Below are 24,639 nucleotides of genomic sequence, written 5' to 3' on the forward strand. Positions count from 1 at the left end.
GTAGCTGTAATGATTTTCTACAATCGCTTAAAAACCAAAGTATTTTTTCTTTTCTTCAAACTCTGAAATATCAATAGTTACCATTAAATTTAATTTGAAAAATTTTCTACAATATTCTTACAATCTGTCTAATTTAATCAGATATACTCAAAATAAAATAAAGAATAATGTCAGTTGTAAACCTTGTTCTGGGTATTTCTCTTCTTCTCTGGTGAATGTGTCTTTAAAGTAGCGTTTTTCTAGGTGGACCAGTTTGTTCCATCCGCATTACTGCGTAAATTCCTATCATCAGATTTTCTATGGTTCTATTCTCTATTTTGTTCATATTGAGTGATCAGTATTTCGATGTTGAGCAAGTTCTAACTATCTGAACTTATGCTCTATCATTTTGGCATTAATAAGTTCTACCCCTAGACATCTACTATAAACATTTTTACTTTCGCTTTTTTTCTGTTTAAACGTTTGGGTCCTACTACATTAAATTTTTTTTTCAAGAGCTCTCGAGGAACTTTACCCCATTCTTTTTCAATATCAATTGATACCATATGAACATCTGTTTGTTTATTCATACAATTTTTCATCGGTTCGATTTTCTATAATTTTATTTTGGTAAATATTTATAATATCCTAAATAAACGCATTTTATTAAGTGATTGTAGAAAAACATTTGTCTAATTAGCAAAAAGTAACACTATTTCCCTCCACTTGCAATAATATTGGCTAATATTGTATCACTTTCCATTTTACACACATAGACAACTATTGTATAATACAAACTTGTTAGGTTTAACGATGATCGCATCTTTAGTTTGATTCACCGAAAATAGCGTGCACTAAATGTCAATATGGCATAATATATCACTATTAACCACAACTCAAATGTCACTGTATCTAAAAACAATAAGTACCTTGACCTGCACATGTATAAACCGTGGGTGAATGGGGCACAGTCGGGCCTCCATGGCCCTGGCATTCGGGTCATCCAAAATAGTATTGACTATTTGATGTGTTGCTTAAAGTTGCTGGAAGTTCCCTATCCATCATAAGGGTTGGTCTTCTAAGGGTACCTCCTAGAGTGTTTGTGTTACCAATCTGAGGATATCGTACTACCTGCAAAATAAATTTTAAAATAAGAAAGGACATGCAACCAGTCCAGTTGATTTCAAAACTATTAATACAAAACGCGTAATTTTGGATATACAGTGATGAGTGCCTTAAGAACCGGCAAATTAACGCAAAAGATAGAAAACATAATACGTTGTGAAATAAAAAGAGATGAAAGTAATAGAGGTGGGAAATTATCGATAGAAATCTCTAATGTACTGTTGTGATCTGCTTTATGATGTTTTATTATTAATTATAATAATAGTCTCCCGTTTTATACCGCTGTCGCGGCTTTGGGAGTATAGCAGGGTAGTCTGCTATATCTAGGGCCTACGGTGTACAAGGAAGGTAACATGGCCAGTGCTACGCTTCAACCGTCTATTATTACCCCTGGTTTTACCCAAGGTACTCATTTTTATTCAGGCTGAGTCGACCTGGGGCCTATAGACATTTTTAAAATGTCTAGATGTTCTTGCCGGCGGTGGGATTCGAACCCCGGACCACCGGCTTGCGAGTCAAGCATCCTACCGCTTGCGCTACGCAGGCCCTTTTTATTATTAATTAACACTAATTTAATTAATCCAATTATTTAATTAATTAATTCACTAATTTATGCAGAGTCATACAAATCAATTACTATTAAAAATTCTCAGGGTGCCTTCTTAATTTTACTTTAATCAGTTTACTTTATATATCTCTTCTAGTGGGTTCAGTATCTCCTAGTTGCTCATAATCGGGATAGAACAGGAAACGGAACTAACATTAAAACAACATAAATATGCACACAACATTCTTTCCCAACAAACTCCTATACTCTAATTTAATTTTAATTACAAACTATCTATTGATCTGTTTTATAATAATATCTACTAAAAATTGACCATATAAAATATAATTTATTCACAAAAAATAACTCTTTGAAACTTGGAATCTTAGTTCGTATTCTTATATTTGATTTTATCTTTAGAATATCTTAAAGTTTTCTTTCATTCAAATTATTTGACTGACCTTAATTTTTTACACCAATGATGTCTCCTCTCGATCAAACCACAGTTCCTTCCTTGATTGATTATGTCCGGCTACCATCAAATCTTTCCCGTTCTCAGCATCGATCCAAACCGCATACCAGCAAACTACTCCTCCGAAAACACAAGCCCAAGCCTCTTTTGACCGGTACTCTTTATTCACAAATTCTCCTTTCTTTCTCAATTATATCTCGTGGACTATGCAGACTCAAAAGAGGTATTAATCTTCTCGATTTTGATCTGCTATCAGCTTCCACCTTTTTCACTAACAAACGAAAACACTGATACTCAGATTGACTACTCGAAAACACGGCTTCTCTTCTGGTCTGCCGGTAACATAATAATCTTTTCAATCTCCCCAGACAAACCTTCTCAACTCTCTCATTCCCCATCATTCCTTTTTAACCAATCATAAGCATTCATTTTTCCCACTTATTTTCGATTTAGAAAATTTCCAACATAATATTTAAAACAAATAAACTACTTTCACTCAAATTACTTTTCAGAAACCATTAACAATTTTGCCTTTTTCAACAGAAATAAGTTTCCAAATTCTTGTTATCTCATATCTAAATCTAATTCTTATTTACTTTCGAAAAATGTCCACCGCAAAATACAATTACAAAGTTTATTCCTTAAATATATAATTATACGGGTTCCATTGTCCTTTCACTATTCACTCAGTCCTTCACGGAACAATGTTTTCTCTTATGGTCTATTACAAATAAGTACAGAGTTGTATTTTAACTTATATGCCCGCGGTATATTAAATTAATAAAAAACTCTTTATTCTATTTCTGATCGATAAACTGATCCATAACAGTACATTACATTACATTAGGACTATCGATAGTTTCCCACCTTTAGACGTTAGCTTATGAGCTAGTTGACTTCAGTCATAATATTACAAGTATGACGTCGAGCATTAACATTTTTTAAATTTCGCATAAAGTAAAAACTGATTGAAGGCAATAAAGCAAAAGTAAATAGTTTAATTAGTAGTAATTTGATAAATACAGAATAACAAGCTATGATAATTCTGTATTGAGAAGAGTGTATGCGACGTCTCAAATCAAAGTTTATTATTGATCAATACTTTAATTTTGGATAAAAACATACTCGTACTTGAACTGTTTTTACTTACATTACGTGATACGTATTACTATGACTGAAGTCAACCAGCTCATAAGCTAACGTCTAAAGGTGGGAAACTTTCGATAGATCTAATGTAATGTAAAGTAAATTATAGGTTTATATCGATAATTTCTCACCTCTACTACTTGCATCTCTTTTTATTTCACAACGTATTATGTTTTCTATCTTTTGCGTTATTTTGCCGGTTCTTAAGGCACTCATCCCTGTATTAGCATGTTAAATGATGTAGCTTATTTTACTTTTTGGGTTTTACGATGGTAGTAACGGAAATTGACAGCTAGATTACCATAACTAAACACAATCAGAAATTAAATGAATCAGAATTGTTTTAGATGATTTTAACACCAAAATGGAAAAAATCATAGTTGAAAATATTGTTGGTGAGTATGATTTCCCAAGAACGCAATTAGTGAGGCGATACATTAATACAATTCTGTTAAGGATACAATTTCATCGCAACCAATATTTAGTTTAAGCTTCCACATCTTAGACTATATACTTGGCAGTTCCCACAATATGGTAAATTAAGTGTCTTCAGAACCAAAAAATTTATACTCATCCGAAATATATTTAGAAACGGTATTTATGGTCTGATATTGACTTTGGACTCTGAGCATAATTCTGTTGTGGATAATCTAAATTTTAGAGTAAAAAATTAAAAAAGAAACAGAATACAATAGTTAATATCACTAAACATTCACCTATACGAGATTGGTGTGGTATTGATACAAAAGTATACTATTTAGGGTAGCAGTAAATAAAAGTAAAGTAGCTATGATAGTAACCAACGTTCAGAAAGGGCATGGTACATAAAGAAGAAGACTATATTAACCAGAAACTTATCCGTTATAGATACCCACAACTTAGGAAAAAAATATTGGAATAATTTTAAAAGCATAATAAAAAATAATAAAGAATAGATGACCGAAGAAGTAAAGTCGGTTCGCTATATTTACGCGGGTTTCGGATTAAAAATTTTATTGTAAGTACCCAGTTTTAACTACCTGCTCTTTGGGGAAATATCAACTGGTCAAATGAAATGAAAAATAATCCATAACTTTTTTTAATTAAATAATAATGGAAAATCTTTTATATAATTGACAGTATAATAAGGAGAATTACTTCATTAATGGAGTCTAATGTGGCTAATATAAACCTAATAATAATTTTATATTACACTTCACACAGAAAATATGGTCTATGTATATTTGTTCCATGGAGAGAATTTCTAATGAAAAATAAAAAAATTTAACTTGCCAACAAAAATGAAAATCAGTCATTATCATCAAAAATATCATAATCGTCATCATCATCACTGTCATCACCATTAATTGTTATTATGATTGGACTTATTTCGTTTATTTTATTTTCACGAGTCCACCAATCTTCTATTAGTTTGTCGCACTTGAATATACAGTTGCACCACACTTCTGGAGTTACAATTGAAAGTGCCTTTCGCCAAGTTTCCCGAACTGCGTCGTCGCTACAACTGTTAGGCCCAATATGGTTGTCATAATATTGTTTTGCTATTCCCCATATATATTCGATGGGATTAAACTGGCAATGATACGGTGGTAGACGTAAAACTTGATGACCGTAACTTTCAATAATCTGATCCACAACAAAGGTTTTTGGTTTTGCGTGGATATTTGCCAAGCGTAATAATTCTGATTTTAAAATATGTTGTGTAAATGGTATATGTTCCTTTGTCAACCATTCTTTAATTTTATTAACAGTCCAAGAATTCGTTGGACTTTTGTTTAATACTTCAGAATGGTAAGGTGCATTGTCTAAAATAATTACGCTGGGCTCACTTAAACCTGGGAGAAGTTTTTCATGTAACCATTTTACAAACATTTCTGTGTTCATATTATCGTGATAGTCACTTGATTTTGATTTAGATGAAAATATTAAATCAGCACCTTCTATAAAACCCGATTTCCCTCCTGCATGTAAAATTATGTGTCGCTTCCCTTCTCCATCAGTATGTTTGATGGACTTTACGTTATCATCTTGCCATATTGTCTTGGTTGCAAAACTAGAAAATATCCATGTTTTGTTTAAATATATAAAATTTGCCCTTTCTTCTTTTAATTTAGAATATTTTCTTAGAAAGTTAATTCTTTTATGCACAACAGAACTTCTTTCACAAAGGGCTTTTCTGTTATCCTCCTTTTGAAATTTGAAACCCAAATTATGTATCACTTGCCATAGACTTGTTCTGCCAATTTCGTCAAATTTTCTATCTTTTAATTCCGAGAGAATTGTATTTAAGGTCACATGTTCCTTGTTGGCTCACATTCGATAAACGGTATCACGAATTTCAAATTTTTTTCCATCTGGAATATCTTTCGTTTTCAACGATAGGCGAGTTTTTCGGTGATCTTCTTTCGGCCGTTCATTATTGCGATTTTGTAATACTCCTCTTAGTTTGGTTAGAGCATCACATACGCGTTGTTGAACAGACATTACCGATTTTAAAGGACCGCCATTTTCTTTTTCATCCGTAAAATACTTATGTACACTACAAATTAGACTATCTACATCTAACACACGCCTAGGCATTTTTAAATATTTCCACCAAACATACAATGTCAACACTGGCAAAGAATCAATTCAACTGCAATATTGTAACAAATTTATACCTACCCTAATGTTATTTTAATGTATTTTACAATATGACCATTAATGCAGTTTTTACCTAATTTTCTGGGAAGTCGTTTACTGCAACTGGTTATCAATGAGTCATTAGCATAATTTTGTTAATCCGAAACCCTCGTAAATATAGCGAACCGACTATATTACAGATGGTGAACAAGAGATCATTTAAAAACAGAGCTATGTATAAAACAGTGGACAAGCATATAAGAAAGAAGATTCAAAATGCAAAGGAACAATAGTTGATAACTTGGTGTTTAGTTAATAAATGGTTGACAACAAAATATCTTGTCGTTTTGTAATAGTAGTGTTATCGATACTAAATTATGTAAATAACCATACCATGAATGTGTTGCCTGTGTGAGTCCATTTCAAATAGGTAAAAAGAAATAAAGTAAGACTTACTCACAATCAATTTAATTTTACCACCAAAACCACCGGTTTCGCTTACTACAATTTGCTAAGCATCTTCAGGTCTAACGGTACCAAGTAAATTAAATGCTGAAAATTACAAAAACCCACATTAGGGTGCTGTCTTATAAAAGGATAACAATTACAGCAGTTATGTGAATATTATGTCTGTGGTTATTAATATGAATAAAAATAATGAAGCAGACAAAGTAAAACCCTACAAATTGATATAAGATTTGTAAAACATAGTTCAAACTATCCTGGATTACTGGTGATGGGTGTTATCGTAACTATTTGACAATTAGCGGGGAAGTTTTTGAGGGGAGAGATATTGTAATTATTTGTTAAATGAAAGTGATGTTTTATATTATTTACATTTATTCCATAGATGTATTTTAGAGATGTGTGTTAATTTATTAAAGTTTTATTAAAAGGACAGTTATACGACAATGAATGAAGATTGATGTATATTTATAAGGGTGTGCAATTACTTTAACTTGTAATTATCAAACTTTACTAAATTGAATTTGGTTTCTGTTTTGGCTGAAAATTGTGAAGTGAAATATATTAAAATTAAAATAAATCACGACAATCACAGACACTTAGGGACAAACAGAACACAATCAAAAAGACAAAACAGACATTAATTTAAAAGGTGGCACTTGGTGGTACTACATCACTTATTAGGAGAGGCACCGGTAAAATGTTAGTTTTTTTTTGTTGTCTACTTGATTTTAAGAGGTAAATTTGACAAGCTATTGTAGGTTAAAGTGTGACAGTTCTTCTTCTATTTCTTAGTATTGTAACTAAAGTTAATCAGTTTTGAAGCAAATATAACTGAAATAGTAATTAAATATTTAAATGGAAAGTTGAAAGCTAATATGCATAATATTGGCATACTTTTAACAATGACTAGATGAATTAAATTTAAATTTAACCATCGAAACTAATTGAAATAATTTCTTGTATAAGAAACTTGGAAAATCATAATTACAAAACAAACTTATAAGTCAGTATTTGGTAACAAAATATTAATCCAAATATATAATAAATATAAAAAATTGAAATTGAACAGAAACCAAATTCAATTTATTAAAGTTTAAAAATTACAAGTTTAAGTAATTGCACACCCTCATAAATATACATCAACCTTCATTCATTGTTATATAACTCTTAATAAAACTTCAATAAATTAACACACATCTCTAAAATACATCTATGGAATTATTATAATAACTTTTATTAATTTAAATAATATAAAACATAACATTTTTTTAACAAATAATTACAATATCTCTCCCCTCAAGAACTTCCCCACTAAAGTAGAAACCCTCAATTTAGAAGAGTGATACCATAGTTTAAACGCGGAATATCCTCAAATTTAAATGTACACAGCGGCCCTCGAAAACTGCCTGTTTTCTCGATTGCAATTTGCGTTTCCTCATAAGAAATTACAGAATATATAAAGTAGTATATTTATTTGTGCTTTTCTATGGTAGACTTGACCAGAAGTTGTCGAACAGTGTAGCCAATTCTTGTTCACAAGAAGTAATTATGGTCATACAAAACCTGTATTCTTCCATGCAGCGATTATTACCGTCATAAAAATACAAAAAAACCTGATCTTTTTAATAGTAAAAATTAAGCACAAAATTGTAATGAAATAAATTTTATTTATATGTTCCGTTTCGTTACATATTTAAATTTATAAAATAAAAATCGATATTTTAAAACAATATTTTTCAATCGTTTGGCAACTTTGGAATTAGCGAGGGAACTCCGTTTCAATTCAGATCCACAGAAAGCCGTCAAACTAGTTTTTGTCGAGCGAGTGCCCATCAACAATAGGTTATTTACATTGGCGTATCTGAGAGTAGGGTATTTTATGCGATAAGTTTGTGTTATTGATAAAACGTGTTATTGATAATACGAGTGTTATAGTTTGTCGTTTTATAGTAAATGTTTAGTTATATTCTGTGATTATTTGAGTTTTATTTGAGTCTTTGATTGTTTGAGTTTTATTGGAGTTGGACGAAAAACCGAGTTGTTCCAAGAGAAGACTGCAAAATTCTGATGTTGATTCCAAAAATAAAATGCCGCAAAAGAGACGGAAAATGTTAACGTCCGAAGAGAAGGTAATAATACGAAACGTTTATGAAGCAATTGTCGGCAGAAAAATGGAATTAAATGTTAGCCAAGCGGTCGACATTTGTAGCAGTTTAACAAAAGTATCCGTTAGCTGTATTTATCGTGTACTTAAAAATACATCGGAAAATAAAAAGCAAGAAAAAGGTAAAACTAGAGGTAGGAAAAGCATTGTTTTGGATGACGAGACAAGGAATATTATACGTCGAAAAATTCATTCATTTTATTTTCGGAATGAAATTCCAACACTGAAAAATATTTCTCAAGAGCTCGAAAACGATGACTCCTTACCCAAGATATCTCGTAGAGTCTTAACCAGGACCATGCGTGAAATGAACTTTCGATATGTAAAACTCAACAGAAAAAGTATGCTATTAGAAAAAAATAAAATTATTGTGCGGAGAAGAAAATATTTAGAAGAAATACGCAAAATTCGCAGCACTGGACTCAAAATATGTTATTTGGATGAAACCTGAATTAACCAAGGTTGGAAAAGGTCATACAGTTGGAAAAGTTTGGCAAGATTTAAATGTCAAAAGTAAACGCGAAGCATTTATAGAAGGCTGATATACAGGATTAAAAGCTCCATCAGGAAAGGGACGGCGTTTAATCGTCACCCATATAGGAAGTGATACAGGGTTTCTTGATGATGGTTTTCTTCAATTTGAGTTGAAAAAAACAGGTGATTATTAAAGAAATTGAAAGGGAGGATTCAAGAATGGCTTACAGAAAAGGCGATTGCATACGAAGAATCAATGCTCAAAATTTAGCTCCTTGACATTGCACGGTTAGGGAAAATTAAATATCTTAAATATGCTGTAGATGAAACTGCAAAAGATTATGGTGTCAAAGTTCTGCGTCTACCACCTTATCATTGCGAACTTAATCCCATTGAACTTATCTGGGAGCAAGTGAAAGGAGATGTAGCACGCAATAACAAAACGTTCAAATTAAACGAAATTAAGAAACTTTTGATTCAAGCAATCCTCCATGTAACTCCAGCGAAATGGGCTAAATGTATAGGCCACATAATTAAAGAAGAACATCGTATGTGGGAACTTGACACTCATATCAAAGTTTTACTAGAGCCAATTATAATTACACCAGGTGGTGAAGATAATGACAGCGATAGCAGCACTGCATCTTTAGGTTTAGACAGCGAATAATATTTTCTAATAGTTTAATAAGAACATCAGCATAAAAAAAACCAAAAACAAAAAAAAAATGAGAAGAACATAGTAAGTGTGTATAGTGTTTGTATTTAAACACATCAAACATTATTTTTATTTTGTTTTTATAGAATTTTATTTTGTTTTATAGGATTTTATTTTGTTTTGTTTTATACTGTTTAAGTGTTTTGTTCATTTTATTTAATAAGACAAAATGGCTCTTGGCGAACACCCATTTAAAAAAAGTATCGCGCCACAAGACATACCTCTGGGGTGGTGTGGAAACTGTCTTAAAATTTGTTTTAAAAAAATTTCATTGTGTAACTGTTTAAGGACGGATCACGTCAAAAGACGTTTTAGCGTAACTTCCGCGACAGCTGGTTGGCATCAGTAAACTTTCTGCAAAATTACTTCTTTTTTATAGCTTTTTGTTTGTGGCATTCTGTATTTTTAGGGGAATGTAGGGAATGAGCCACAAAATATTTATTCATATGTTTATTTATTGACGTTTCGATCTCTATATCCAGAGACCGTTTACAATTATACAAATGATACTTCTATTTATTTTCTATGGCTTTTCGCTTGTCGTTCTGTATTTTTAGAAATGATGTTGGGAATAAGCCACAATCTATTTATTCACATGTTTAATTTACGGACGTTTCGATCTCTATAAAGAGACCGTTTTCAAACATACAAATGACAGATATATTTATTTTTCTATAGCTGCTTGTTTGTGGCATTCTGTATTTTTAGGGAGAAGGTTGGACATAAGCCACAATATATCTATTTACATGCTTAATACATTGACGTTTCGATCTCTATTCCGTTTTTAAAGATAGAAAAAAAAAGAAAATAAACAATACAAGATTATAAAAATATATAATAATAAACAAATAAAATAAATATAACTACCATTTATATCTTTGAAAGCGGTCTTTGGATATAGAGATCGAAACGTCAGTAAAAACTTGTAAATAAATATATTGTGGCCTATTTCGAACATTAATATTTGAAAAATAAAATATAATTAACGTTAAAATAAAAGTAAGTGTACGTCACTGGATTTCCAAACAGCTTTCCGCATTTCTGGGCCTTTAAACGATGACTCACTCTCTCAAATAGTGAAATTATACCATAATTGTCAAATAGTTACAATAACACCCATCACCAGTAATCCAGGATAGTTTGAACTATGTTTTACAAATCATTACTTAATAATTCTTGTACCGTAATGTAAGTAGTAATTTGGTTATTTAATAATTTATTTCAATTCAATAGATTATCTTATACCCATTGGTAGGTTTTTACTTTGTCTGCTTCATCATTTTTATTTTTTGGTCGTTTGGTTTGGTTTATGGAAACCGGTTGTTTTGGTGGTAAAATTAAATTGATTATGAGTAAGTTTTATTTTATTTCTTTTTACCTACTATATATAACGTAAAATAAATAAATTTACTTACCTCTGCTATACTACCAATTGGGGAAGAAAAAACAGTAACTGATGGAACCATTGGACAAGGTAAAGGTGTAGGAAGGTCTATATCTGCATCTACTTCGTCTATATCGTCGACAAATCCATTGGGAAAAGTGGTATCAGAAATATTTGTGGCTTGGCATTTAGAATCCTCGTTTGATCTATGACGCTGCAGCAGCAGCCTTCCTACCATGACGCTTAGAAGCAAAACAACTGCGGCTGCTACGCTTACTATCAGATAGAGGAAAAAGCGCTCTTGGTTTTCTGTAACAAGATATGTATTTTAAGGAACTTAAATAAAAGATGTGTTGTAAAAATTTATTACATTTTTAATTTTTCTTCTTCTTCTTCTTCAAGTGCCATCTTCGTTCCGAAGGTTGGCGATCATCAGGGCTATACATATTTTCGAAACTGCTGACCGAAACAATTCGTTGCTGCTACAGCTATACCATTCCCGTAGATTCTTTAGCCAGGAGTTTCGTCTTCTTCCTATGGACCTTTTTCCTGCTATTTTCCCTTGCATAATTATTCGAAGCAGTTCATATCTTTCGCCTCTTGTAATGTGTCCCAAGTATTGCAGTTTTTGTTTTTTGATCGTAAATATGACTTCCTTTTCTTTATTCATTCTTCTCAAGACCTCGACATTTGTGACTCTCTCGGTCCATGATATTCTCAGGATTCTGCGATACATCCACAGTTCAAATGCCTCTAATTTTTTGGTATCAATCTTTTTCAACGTCCATGACTCCATTCCGTAGAACAGCACAGAAAGTACGTAACATCTCATCAGGCGAAGTTTCATTTCAAGGCTCAAATCTCTTCCGCAGAACACTCTCTTCATTTTAGTGAATATGGATCTGGCTTTTTCTATTCTTGTTTTGATTTCTGCTGAGCTATCGTTGTCTTTATTTATAAAAGTGCCTAAATATTTGTATTTGATAACTCGATCGATAATTTCATTGTGTAAATATAAATTTTGGACATTTTGTGTTGATTTCGATATTACCATAAATTTAGTTTTCTTTATGTTCAAAGATAGTCCATATTCTTCGCTGCAGTCTGCTATCTTATTCACCAATGTCTGTAGCTCTTCAAGTGTTTCTGCGATCAGAATGGTGTCGTCGGCAAATCTCAGATTGTTTAATTTAACACCATTTATTTTAATACCTACGGATTGCTCAGAGAGTGTTCTATTCATTACGTCTTCGGAATAGAGATTAAACAGGGTTGGTGACAGTATACACCCTTGTCTCACACCTCGCTTTATTTCAATTTCTTCAGTGGTATTATTCTCTACTCTCACTACTGCTTTCTGATTGTAGTACATATTTGCTATTAGTCGGATGTCTCGTTTATCTAAATTCTTTTCTGTCAGGAGTCTGATTAGGTGATCATGCCGCACTTTATCAAAGGCCTTGTTGTAATCTATGAAACACATGAATACATCTTGATTTATGTCAAGACATCTTTGAGACATAACGTTCAGTGCAAACAACGCCTCTCTTTCCAGTTTTCTGTGTACTCTAGAGTGTATAATTTTCAGAAATATGTTCAGTACATGGCTCATCAGACTGATTGTACGGTAATCACTGCATTGTTTGGCATTTATCTTTTTTGGTATAGTAACAAAGGTGGATAAAAGCCATTCTTGTGGTATTTTTCCTGATGTATAAATGCTATTGAAAAGTTTAACTAAAATGTGAATCGAGACTTTTTCTATTAGTTTAAGGATTTCCGTTGGTATTTCATCTGGACCTGGGGCTTTACCATTTTTCATTCTTTTTAGTGCGTACATTACTTCTTCTTCCATTATTTCTGGACCTTCGTCTCCTTGTATGTTACTTAGCTCAGATTGTTGTCTATCATCTGCAAAGAGTTCTTCAATATAGTTTTTCCATGTCTTCAACTGTTCTTCTAGTTCTGTTATTATGTTTCCGTTGACATTATACAGGGTATTTGGATGCTTACGTTTTTGTGTACCTGCAAGTTCTTTCACTTTTTTATGTACATTAAAAATATCATGTTTTGCCTGCAATTGCTCTATTTCTTCACATTTTCTTTTATAAAAATCTTCTTTTGCTATTCTGATTTCTATTTTGATTTCTTTCTGTATTTGTTTATACCTTTGTTCGTTTTTTCCTTTCATTATTCTCCGATTGTCCATGAGAAGAAGGATCTTATCAGTCATCCACCTTTGCTTTATTTTTGGTTTTTCTTTAGTCAGAATTTTCTTCACAGGACCTGTTATGGCCATTTTTAATTTTTACTTGAGAGTAATTTTTTGGGTGTTAGTTTTGATTGAATGCGATTTTAAATTTTGACATAATTTAAATCCATGGAAAAGGTAATAAATTTAGTCAGCTATTTGGACGAAGTTATTAGGAACTTAAATATGGAGGAAAGTAAGAAAAGCAATCAGGGTACAGGATTATAAGATCTTGTACAAACAATCTATTTTACTTAAGTCAATTTTGTGCTCCGTTAGGAATATACCAAAGTATGCGTATACTATTAAGAAAGTTTAAGTTTTATAATTCTTGATGTATCGCAGGGTATTTATTGTAAAGTGTTAAGAGTAATATGAAAAACTGAAATTTAAGACAGATACTTACCGAACTCAAACCTGTTGTTATTCTTCGAAAGACTTGTTGAACTGTCTTGGGCTGATTTTTTGGTAAAATTTACCTTAGTAACTCCTTCTATGTTTGGATCAGAAGGAGAAGCAGCAAATTCCCGGATATATTCGTTGCCCGCATCGTATATTTCGAAAACGTTTTCGTCGTCGTTTGGAAGCTTTTCGTCTGTTTCGTCGGGTTCGAGGAATCCTTCGTATTGTTCTTTTAGGACCTTTCTCGGGACTGCAAATAACAAAAAGTACTAAGATATTTTTGCAGTAAAACATTAACAATATTTGTTTACAAGTTAATTGATTTATCTTAACTGCATTTAATGTATTATCTACTGTTGAGTTATTCACTAATGTTTTACTTTTGCCAATTTATTGGAGAGTAGGTATTTGTTTAAATATTTAAAAATTATTCAAATAGTTTGTATACACTTAGTGAATATACATACCACAGGTGTAGACCACTTTTAAATACATTCTGGACTCTGGTTTGCACGGACTTCCAAAGGTCCTAATGTCCGCTGACAAGTCACAGTTTCTTTTTCCATGACAGAGCTGCATGACGATTTCAGTGGCGTAGCTAACAAGGCAAGCTGAAACAAAACAAAGTTAAAATTAATATCTAATGGTAATTTTAACAAATTAACAGGACACAAGAATATCAGAATTATGGGGTAGATAAAGTAGAATCGAATGAAACGAGAGAAACCTGGGAAATCTAAAACGAGGAGGTATTGAAATAACCAATTTGAAGCAATCATACAGAACACCAACGAAACTTCCGAATAACATGAAAAGGTAATATTTACAAGTTAGTTAAATAACGTTATTACTCCTTCAGTGCTGAAAAGTAAGAAATTGGTGATAATTGATCCCTTGCAGATTGCAGAAGTGTAATTTTTTTCGTTCTCACCACGCTGAAATTGTGAGAGTGAAAGGAATCATACTCAATCATAAAATACATACACATACAAATGTCTAACTATTTAAACATAAGAAAAAACTTGGTATAATTGCTTAAATAAGTTAAAAATGACTCTTCTTTTAAAACTATACAATTTAAAAATCTTCTCTTATGAAAGCGTATTCTACCAATTATGGTGCAGCTTCCCTTACATACACAGAGAGAAAACAAAACACCAGAGAGAAAACACTACAAAAAACAACAAAAATAAAGCACCAAGAAGATAGTTCGTAGCTCAAAAAACTCGTGGACAATCGCAACGTACAGCGTGGACCCAGATAATTTTAAGTAGATAATTATTATACTAACATGCACTAATTCTAATTTTATATTTCAGGCATCCTACAAAAAAAATCCAAAAACACACAAAAAACGGCTTCGGCCACCAAGAAAATCAAAAAACTACTAACAAAAACCGGCTTAAGCCACAAAAAAATAATAACAAAAAAACAAAAACCATTAAAAACCCGGGCCAAGGGCCCAAACCCTTGAGCACCAAGTCGCCAAACTGAGCCTAGCTCAGAACGGAGACTTGAGGCCCAAGTAAGTAATTTTAGTTCGCGGATAAGCCACAGTAAGATAACAGGATTATAGCGACAATGCGCTGTCCTGAGTTTTGAATTCGGTTAGGAAACCATGTTGGAGTTCTATTACCCAGGACTCCCACATGAAGAGCATTTGGCTGATAGTTGTGCCCCTATCGCGCATCAGAGTGCTATAGGGGGGGAAAGGGATGGTCTGGAGCATTGGATTGCGGTGGAGTGACTCCTGTTTTTACTCGAGTTAATACACCTCATTCCAATGAATTGTTACACCCGAACGTAATTCTTAGGGGTGAACATGTCTCACAGGCTGGGTTTAATTAAATTGCTTGCTTGCTTCCCTTACATAGTCGTTTTGATTTCTGCCCACTATTGTGTAATATTTGCTTATCTGTGCCATGTTTTACCGGATTATTTCCTTATGTCATAGTCCCATCTTACAATTTGGACGTCTTCTTCAATGAAGAACCATTGACATATGGGGAAGATAAATTGTAAAACGTATTTTCGATAAGATTTTAAAAAGAAGGTACTTAATAATAATATTGAGATACGAAAATAAGAATTTATCGAGAGTTTTGTTGATTTGAATTGTTTAAAAACTATTCAATGCATGGTTTTTAAATTTTTATCACATACTGTCCACTGTAAAAGTCGCCTCTTGGCGCATAATTGAAAGTTTTAAAAGTCCTTTTTGCGAAAGTTATTAACAATTTATTTCATTTTAACCTTTTTACCAAGTTTTAGCTTTTTTTAAATGATGTAACGTCTATGCACATTCAAAATATTCACTAGCGAGGCTCTTAAAAACTGCAATAAGAACTACGCCATCAAGTTTATAGATATTTTCAGAAGTAGTTTCAGGGAAGTGATTTTTTCTGAATATCTTAGAATTTAAGACCAAATCAGAGTCGTAAAAGCTGATACTAATCCATGTTACTGTAAAAATTACTACCAAACATTTACATGTATTAATAAAACATCAGATATATTATAAAGTAATTTATTTTCTACGATCCTCTTAACCTGGCAACTGTGGGGTGAAAATCACCCACGTCGTTCATTAGAGCTTGTTAAAATAGTGGCAACATCGCCAGATTCATCTGGCGCCACGAGTACCTTCACATAATATAACAGATCTTGTATTGCATCATAAACTATGTGTTCGTAGTTCTCTGTCAAAAATTTCAGTATATAAATAAGATTTGAACGAGTGGTGTCGCATTCTTTGGACTTTTGGGTGATTTTAACCCCACCACACAGTTGAAGTGCAGTAATATTTAGTTTTTGGGTAATTTTAACCCCACAACACCGGTTAATTATTAACAGGAAAGTTCTTATGCTAGCACAATTTATCTTTATTTTTTTAACAGAAACATAATTTAATTGGTAGGAATATTGAAAATTGATTATTGATTGACATTCTTAATTTCAGACATATAGAAATATGTGTAGTTGGGAGAAAGAACAAGAAGCTCTCTTGAAGCTTTGGCAGGAAGAATTAACTGGATCAGAGTTAGAATCAGAAAGCGAGTCTGAAAATGAAAGTCAGCAGGTTAGCCTTCGTCCCAGTAAGGATGCTTTAAAAAACTTCAATCACTGGAAAATTGTCAGCCTAGAAGTTGTAATCAGGAAAATCAATCATCGTCGGAAGATTCTTCTCAAGACAAGAAAGACAATCTAAGTTCTTTATCGGGCGGGATGGGAAAATAAAATGGGCAAAGAACTGTCCTAATAAATTGGTTGGAACACGACAAGAAAATTTAATAACTTTACTTCCCGGTGTTCGAAATAATGCAAAACATTGCAAGTCGCCCATTTCTTGCTGGGAATTATTCATGGATAATATTATTGTAGAAGATATTGTCCAATGTACTAATAAAAAGATCAGTTTAGTTGCTTAGAATTATAATGACCAACATAAATATATCACCAAGTCTACGGACGCAGAAAAAATTCGTGCAGTTTTCGGATTATTATATCTATCAGGCGTTTATAAAGCCAATATGTTACATCTCGAGGATCTGTGGGCTACACTACATATGGAACAGGAATTGACATTTTCAGGCTAACAATGTCCCTGCAAAGATTTAAATTACTTTTAAAGTGCCTACGATTCGATCATATTGAAAATAGAAAAGAACGAAAAAGATTAGATAAACTGGCAGCCATACGAGCTGTTTTTGATCGATTTGTATCCAATTGTCAACAATATTTTATTCCTAGTCGATACTTGACGATCGATGAAAAATTAGTATCTTTTCGGGGACGTTGTTCCTTTCGGCAATATATCCCCAATAAGCCGTCCAAATATAGCATTAAAATATTTGCCTTAGTGGATGCCAAAACATTCTACATTTTAAATTTAGAGGTATATGTTGGCTCACAGCCTGAAGGACCTTTTCAATTTAGTAATAGACCGTTTGATGTAGTAAACAGGCTTGTAAATCCAATCCGTGGTACTAACCGCAACATTACATTCGACAACTGGTTTACCAGCATACCGCTAATGGAACATTTGCTTAATGAACATGGGTTAACATCTGTTGAAACTATTCGTAAAAACAAGAGGGAAATACCGACAATCTTTTTGAAATCCAAAAACAGAGCTGAAAACCATGCAATTGTCGGATTTTAAAAAGACATTTCTTTGGTGTCCTTTGTCCCGAAGAAAAATAAAATAGAGTTAGTAGCTTCTTCACTTCATCATGATACAGAATTTGACCACAAATCAAATAAACCTGAGATTATAGACTTTTATAATCACACAAAAGGTGGCGTAGATATGGTTGACGAAATGTCTGCGTTATATAATGTGTCTCGTAATAGCATGGCCTCTAATATTTTTTTTTTCACTGCTTAATAATGCAGGAATAAATAGTTAGGTTATTTATCAAGATAACAAGCCAACTGAAAAACTAAAACGCAGATTTTTTTTTAAAGAACTTGGTTTGGCACTAATTAAACCATATATTGAAAAAAGAGGTAACAATCAAAGAATACCATCAGACATAAGAGCGACACTAAAAAGAAATGATAGCGGAGAGGACTTCAAGGACCTCCAAACAAGAAACAACGAACAACATCCAGATGTGGAGTGTGTCCCCGTGGAAAGGACAGAAGGTGCCAAAAAAAATGTGTGAAATGTGACATTTTTCTTTGTCTTGAACATTGTGTATATTTTTGTTCTAAATGTGCAAATAATTGTTAATTATGCTATTTAAACAAAAGTTCATAGTTACTTTTTATAAAATTTAGTAGTGGTTTAAATATAAACTAAATTTTAGTATATTTTTTAAATCGTTGAATTTTTAACGGGAATTTTTTAAATGATTTAACTTTAAAAAAAAATATATAACAACATAACCATGATTTAAAATCTTAAGGTTGCATGTAAAAATAAAATATTTTCTCAATTTTATAATTAAAAAAAATGGGGTGATAATTACCCCAATACACAGCTCCTGTCAGAAAATTTCACCACACAGTCGCCGGGTTAACGTGTCACAAATGCACACTCTTCCATTCTATAAATTACTTCTTATAATTCCCCTTTTCAGTTTTGTTTTTAAGAAAACTTCTATCTAGATAATACCCATTCATAAAATTTTCCGCAAACGTCACAAATCCCACAAGTTGAACGCTTGAAGTTTGTATATTGTTTTAAGTTTTAAGATCCAGGCTTTACAACTATAGAACAAGTCAGCGTACAAGTTACACTTTACGAACTAGTAACGAAGATTACAGTTTAGCCGCGGATTTGAGATAAGCGCTGTTATGTTTGAATCCAAAGAATTATTTTACGAAGCACGCCAATAGTTAACAAGAAATTGCCAGATAAGGTACTTAAAATGTAATAAAATGAAGGAAGCACAAGCATTGAAAAGTCTGTATACCGTTTTGCAGATAAGAGCTTATTCCAAGAAAGTAATTCAGAGCTGAGGTCGGGATATCGTTTATAATATTTATAAATTTATGCAAACTGAGTAACAGTTAGATATAGAAAATTAATAAAAGCGTTATAAAAGTTGTTATGAGAAAGAAGGAGTTATGAAATATTGTCGGTGAAATTCGTATCTTTATCGAGTGATTCTAATCTAGATGTGGGTCAAATCAAAAGAGGATATGAAGCAACACCACAAGAACTAAGCTCTAGAAATACAAAGAATGCTGGATATGCAATAGATTCTTTTGGAAAAGAGAAATTGAAAGCATTGTATACAAAAGAGGACAAAATCATTCGCAAACAAACTATTTTATGACAAACAAAAAGATAAACGTACTCGCTTCGGCGGTAGGGGAGAGGGGGGCAAGTTATTACACGGGCAAGTTGTTACACAATTATTTTAGAACGCAGCAAGTATCATGAGTTGCCGATATTTTATGGAAAGTTGGGTCAACCGACCCGTCATCTGTGAACGGATATTGATACTCAAGTCAGACATCCATCATAGTGATATTGCTTAGAATGTAGTTTCGGGTCTAAAACTGTACCGTGGTCAGGTGGCTTTTGTTTTTATTTGTGAGAAATTGGTAAGTAGTATAAATATGTGTATTATATAGTTTTGAAGCGTATATATTTCTCGTTATTGGCATGCTATTGTTAGTAATTGATTCTCAATATTTACCAAAAAACGTTGACTTAACCTCATTTCGTACACGTGGGGCCAGTTGTTACAATAATCTGGGGCCAGGTTGTTACTGTAACAACTTGCCCCGAACACGTTAATGTAAGAATATATCGAAATACCTACAATGGTTACAATATGGTTACCATAATTTATGATTTCACTAAAAATCCAATATTATGATCAGACATATTTTGTAGATAGTAATTTGTTTGTAATGAATAGCATACCTACCTACATTTATTTTCGCAAAGCATGTTAGAAACACAAATTAGGTTTTATTAAATTTTTCTATCATGAAATTGTTTTGGTTGTTTTCAGATAGCTTAACATGGTGCGAACGTATACCAAGAAAACCACAAGGGGTATTATTCCAACCGAACAATTTGCGCTACGCTACGGCCAGAAAAATATTTAACAATGCTGAAGAAGAGGAACTTGCCGAATATACTGAGCATTCTGCTAAAATTTATTACGGTCTTACAACTCCTGATTTGCGAAAATTTGCATTTCAATATGCAACAGCCAACCAAATATCTGTTCCGGAAAATTGGAAGGTTAATGAAATAGCTTCCAGAGACTGGCTATATGGATTTTTGAAGAGGCATCGAACTTTATCAGTCTGGACACCTGAAGCTACTAGTATGGGTCGAGCTACCGCGTTTAATCGTCATAATGTGTCACAGTTTTTTAACAATCTCGGCGAAGTTTATGATAAATATAAATTTGAGCTCCAAGAAGTGTACAATATGGACGAAACTGGACTTACAACTGTCCAAAGGCCTACAAAAATCATTGCAAAAATGGGAACTAAGCAGGTAGGTGCTATCACATCTGGAGAAAGAGGTCAACTTGTTACCTTGGCATTAGCTGTTGTAGCAAATGGAGTTGTCCTGAAACAAGCAGAAGAAATAAATTTCTTAGGACTTTCTTTTGAACGCAACTTAAACTGGGAAACCCACATCACCAATCTGCAACGTTCTTGCCAATCCAGAATTAATCTACTAAAGATGCTGTCAAATACCTCTTGGGGGGCAGATACAACAACCTTACTTACTCTATATAGATCACTAATACGAAATAAACTAGACTACGGCTGTTATGCTACGATACTGCTAACAAAACATCTTTAAAAAAACTTGACTACATTCAAAATATGTGCTTGGGATTAGTTTTAGATGCCACAAGAACTAGTCCAGTAAGTAGCTTACAAGTTTTGGCTAATGAACTGTCCTTAAGCCAACGAAGGCAACTCCTATCACTAAATTACGTTGCCAGAATTTTGAGCAAATAACAGCAACGTAACCTACTTAACAATACTTTGCAGAACAAATGTATCGTCCGATCTTTACAAAAACATTGCATTAAAAAAACTACCATTTCCCGAACGAATAAAACGTATTGGTCTTAATTTAGAACAGTTCAGTCTTACTATGCCTATTCATGTAAATGTTCCTCCTTGGATGATTAAACCTTCAAAAATAGAGACGTCTCTAAAAGAACTCCCGAAACATTCCACACATCCTTTCCTTGTACAGCAAGATTATAAAAATGTAATATCCAAATACCCAACAACCCATCAAATCTTCACTGATGCTTCCAAATGTCATGAAGGATATGCTACAGCCTACATCTACGAAAACGTCAAGTCTACCATACGAATGCCAACAAATTGTTGTATATATACCGGAGAACTTACGGCAATTCACCAGGCCGTGAAAAAATATTGTTCTATCAATGAAAGCAAATTTGTTATCATCACCGATTTAATGAGCGCATTACTATGAATAAAACAGCTATATGCAACTCACGCCATACTTCTCAAGATCAAAGAAGAGTTATCTTATCTACAGACTCAACAAAAAGATATTTCCTTTATCTGGGTACCTTCCCATATGGGAATAAGTGGTAATGAGGAAGTGGACTCTCTGGCAAGCAATGTTACCACCGACCAAAGTATTGCTATCATAAATCAAATGCCTTGGACTGATCACAAAGTAAATATCAAAGCCCACGTGTACAGAGCGTGGCAAACTACTTGGGATCACACTGCTAACAAACTCAAAAAATGTCTAAGTCAAGTAGGAACCAAACTCATCTTACCAAATAATAGAAAAGACCAAGTCATCATCAACCGACTCCGAATAGGATATACTTTCCTTACACACAAGCATATCTTCAACCAGGAGGCTGCTCCGATGTGTACCAAGTGCAACACTCAGTTGGCAGTGAAACATATAATTGTTGAGTGTCCAGTGTACCAGAACGAAAGAATCGCGTGTGCCCTTAGTGATAATTTAAAAAGTATACTAACGTCAAATTTACAGTCTTTATTAAGTTATCTTAAAATGACTAAACTATATACCAGATTGTAAAAAATATTTTTTTATGTAACAATATGCATCTTACTGTTTGTGTATGTCCCCCCGCTAATAACCCTTAGTGGTTGATGCGTTTATATTTGTTTAAAAAAAAAGATAAACTGAAATATAGAGACTTCAGTGAAGCTTTAAGAGCAAGATTTCAGTGAAACAGTAGTCAACCTCGATTAACCAAAAAGATCATATAATCATCGATGAAAGACACTGCTCTAACTTATTAGATGTTAGGACTTTTAGAGGAGCAAACATAGATAGTGATTACTATTTAGTTAAAGCACGATTTAAAGAGAGAATATCCAATTTAAAAAAGGAGACGGGGAAAAGGAGAAAAAAATCGACATTGATAAACTAAAAGATCCCGACATTGCAAATGTATACAGACAGCAAATAGAAGATCAAATAAGGATAGAAAACTTAGAAGAAGAAGAAGACATTAACTAACTATGGGCAAATATACGAGATATTATGTTACAGAAATCGGTTGAAATATTGGGCAAAACCAAGTCAGAAAAAAGAAATCATTGGTTAGATCATGAGTGCGAAATGGCCACCAATAGAAAGAATGTAGCATATTAAAAAACCATCGACGTAGGTTGTACACGGAGAAAAAAAAAGAGCATAGACGTCTTAGAAGAGAGGAAAAACATATCTATCAACGTAAAAGGGAATGATATACAAAGTTTATTCTTAAATAATAGTGGTCGAGAGTTTAAACCACGATTAAAAATTTGTAAAGACATTAATGGTAAAATCCTACATGATAAAAACTCAGTTCTTAACAGATGGACACAACATTTCAGCGAACATCTAAATACAAACGATATTAAAGGAGGTTACAACATAGACAATCAACAAAATCTACAACCATCACAGTGAAGACCCAACAAAAGGAGAAGTGCCATCCTAAAACTCAAATACAATAAAGCCCCAGAAGTCGATGAAATCTGTTCGGAAATGTATAAAAAAGGTGGTGATCAACTTTTTGCAGCAATTCATAAACTAATAGTATTTATATGGCAGAATGAATTGGTACCAAAAGAGTGGCTAAAGGGAATTATATGTCCGTTGCATAAAAAGGGTGATCAACTGGAGTGTAAGAACTATAGAGGCATTATTCTGTTGACATTTGCGTATAAAATCTTCGGCAATGTATTGTTTGAAAGATTTAAACATTTTACAAAGGATATTGTTGGTCAATATCAATGCGAAGTTACTGCTGGAAAGTCAACCACACATCAAATTCAAGCACATAAGAGGCACAATTGAAGGAGAAAACTCTAAGTTCTTTGACATTAATAATGGTCTAAGACAGGGGTAAGAGCTGGCGTGTCTCCTCTGTAATATTGCCTTGGAAAAGGCAATCAGACAATTAAATATTAGAATAAATGGAACTATTTTTAATAGATCGATGCAAATTCTCGCATTCGCTGATGAAATAGTTATAGTGGGCAGAAGTATGAGAGATATGGTGCAGGGTTTTACAAGGCTTGCGGACGCGGCAAGTAAATTAGGACTTGTGGTAAACGAGAAAAAAACCAAATATATGTTGGTTTCTAAAAACGGCCGAAATATCCAACAGAGAATTCAAATTCACATATCTTGGAACGCTAGTAAACGCAAAAAACAATTGACGAAATAAAAATGTTATCCCATTTTTGCGGTGACCTCCACCGCTTTAGGAATCCAAGTTTGTACTATTGGTAATCCGCATATTTCCCCATATTTCCCTTGATTTGGTGGTCATATTTGTCTCCATTCGGACGGAGGCCCCTTTTTATTCAAGATTTTGAAGTACTTCAGCGATTTCATCTCTGTGGTTTGCTCATTTGTTTAGAGGTGGTCACGGATTGGGTTTGTTTCTGACTATATTGTGGAGGTTTTGTTAAGGGATATCTAAGAGAAAATGCAGTGTGATTTTTTTGACAGGTTGAGTATGTTGGAGCATTTGTTGTGGAGCAGTATTTTAAAGGAACGAGAATCGCATTGTTTGATCTAGAGATCTCGTAATTTAATCTTTCAATGTCGATCCCGATACCTCTCGACCGTGCATCAGCTAATTTCACATAGTCTGAACCGGTTTCAGGGTCCGGGAAAACTCCGACGAAACGTTCGTGAGATTGTTATTGAAATGGGCAATGATTCGAACGTCTTTGGTGTATGAGAATATGGTTTCGGATAGACTTTTCGTGATATCTTTGATCTTTGTGGGAAAGGTTTATGTTTACACCGATAATGTATTAGTATGAAGAAGCCTAGAAACAATATTTGGATTGTTTGTGGCTACGGGGTCGTCTTGGGTCTATCGACATAATCTGTATCTCCTACAGTTTTGCGAACTTTTGCCTGAAAGTTGTGGA

General features: G+C 33.1%; 1 protein-coding gene across 1 annotated transcript in view; it reads right to left on the reverse strand.

Moving 5' to 3' along the window:
• Positions 1–524: 524 nt before the first annotated feature.
• The window catches only part of LOC140451409 (protein eva-1-like), a 348,765-nt gene continuing 324,650 nt past the window's right edge, over positions 525–24,639 (reverse strand). The window contains exons 5-8 of the mRNA XM_072545198.1: positions 14,217–14,360; positions 13,754–13,999; positions 11,128–11,405; positions 525–1,110 (exon numbers count right to left, since the gene is read on the reverse strand). Of these exons, the coding sequence (XP_072401299.1) occupies positions 979–1,110; positions 11,128–11,405; positions 13,754–13,999; positions 14,217–14,360 (800 nt within the window). The 3' untranslated portion in view covers positions 525–978. The remainder of the gene's footprint in view (positions 1,111–11,127; positions 11,406–13,753; positions 14,000–14,216; positions 14,361–24,639) is intronic.

Source organism: Diabrotica undecimpunctata, chromosome 9 (assembly GCF_040954645.1).
Source record: "Diabrotica undecimpunctata isolate CICGRU chromosome 9, icDiaUnde3, whole genome shotgun sequence".
Classification (NCBI taxonomy): Eukaryota; Metazoa; Arthropoda; class Insecta; order Coleoptera; family Chrysomelidae; genus Diabrotica; species Diabrotica undecimpunctata.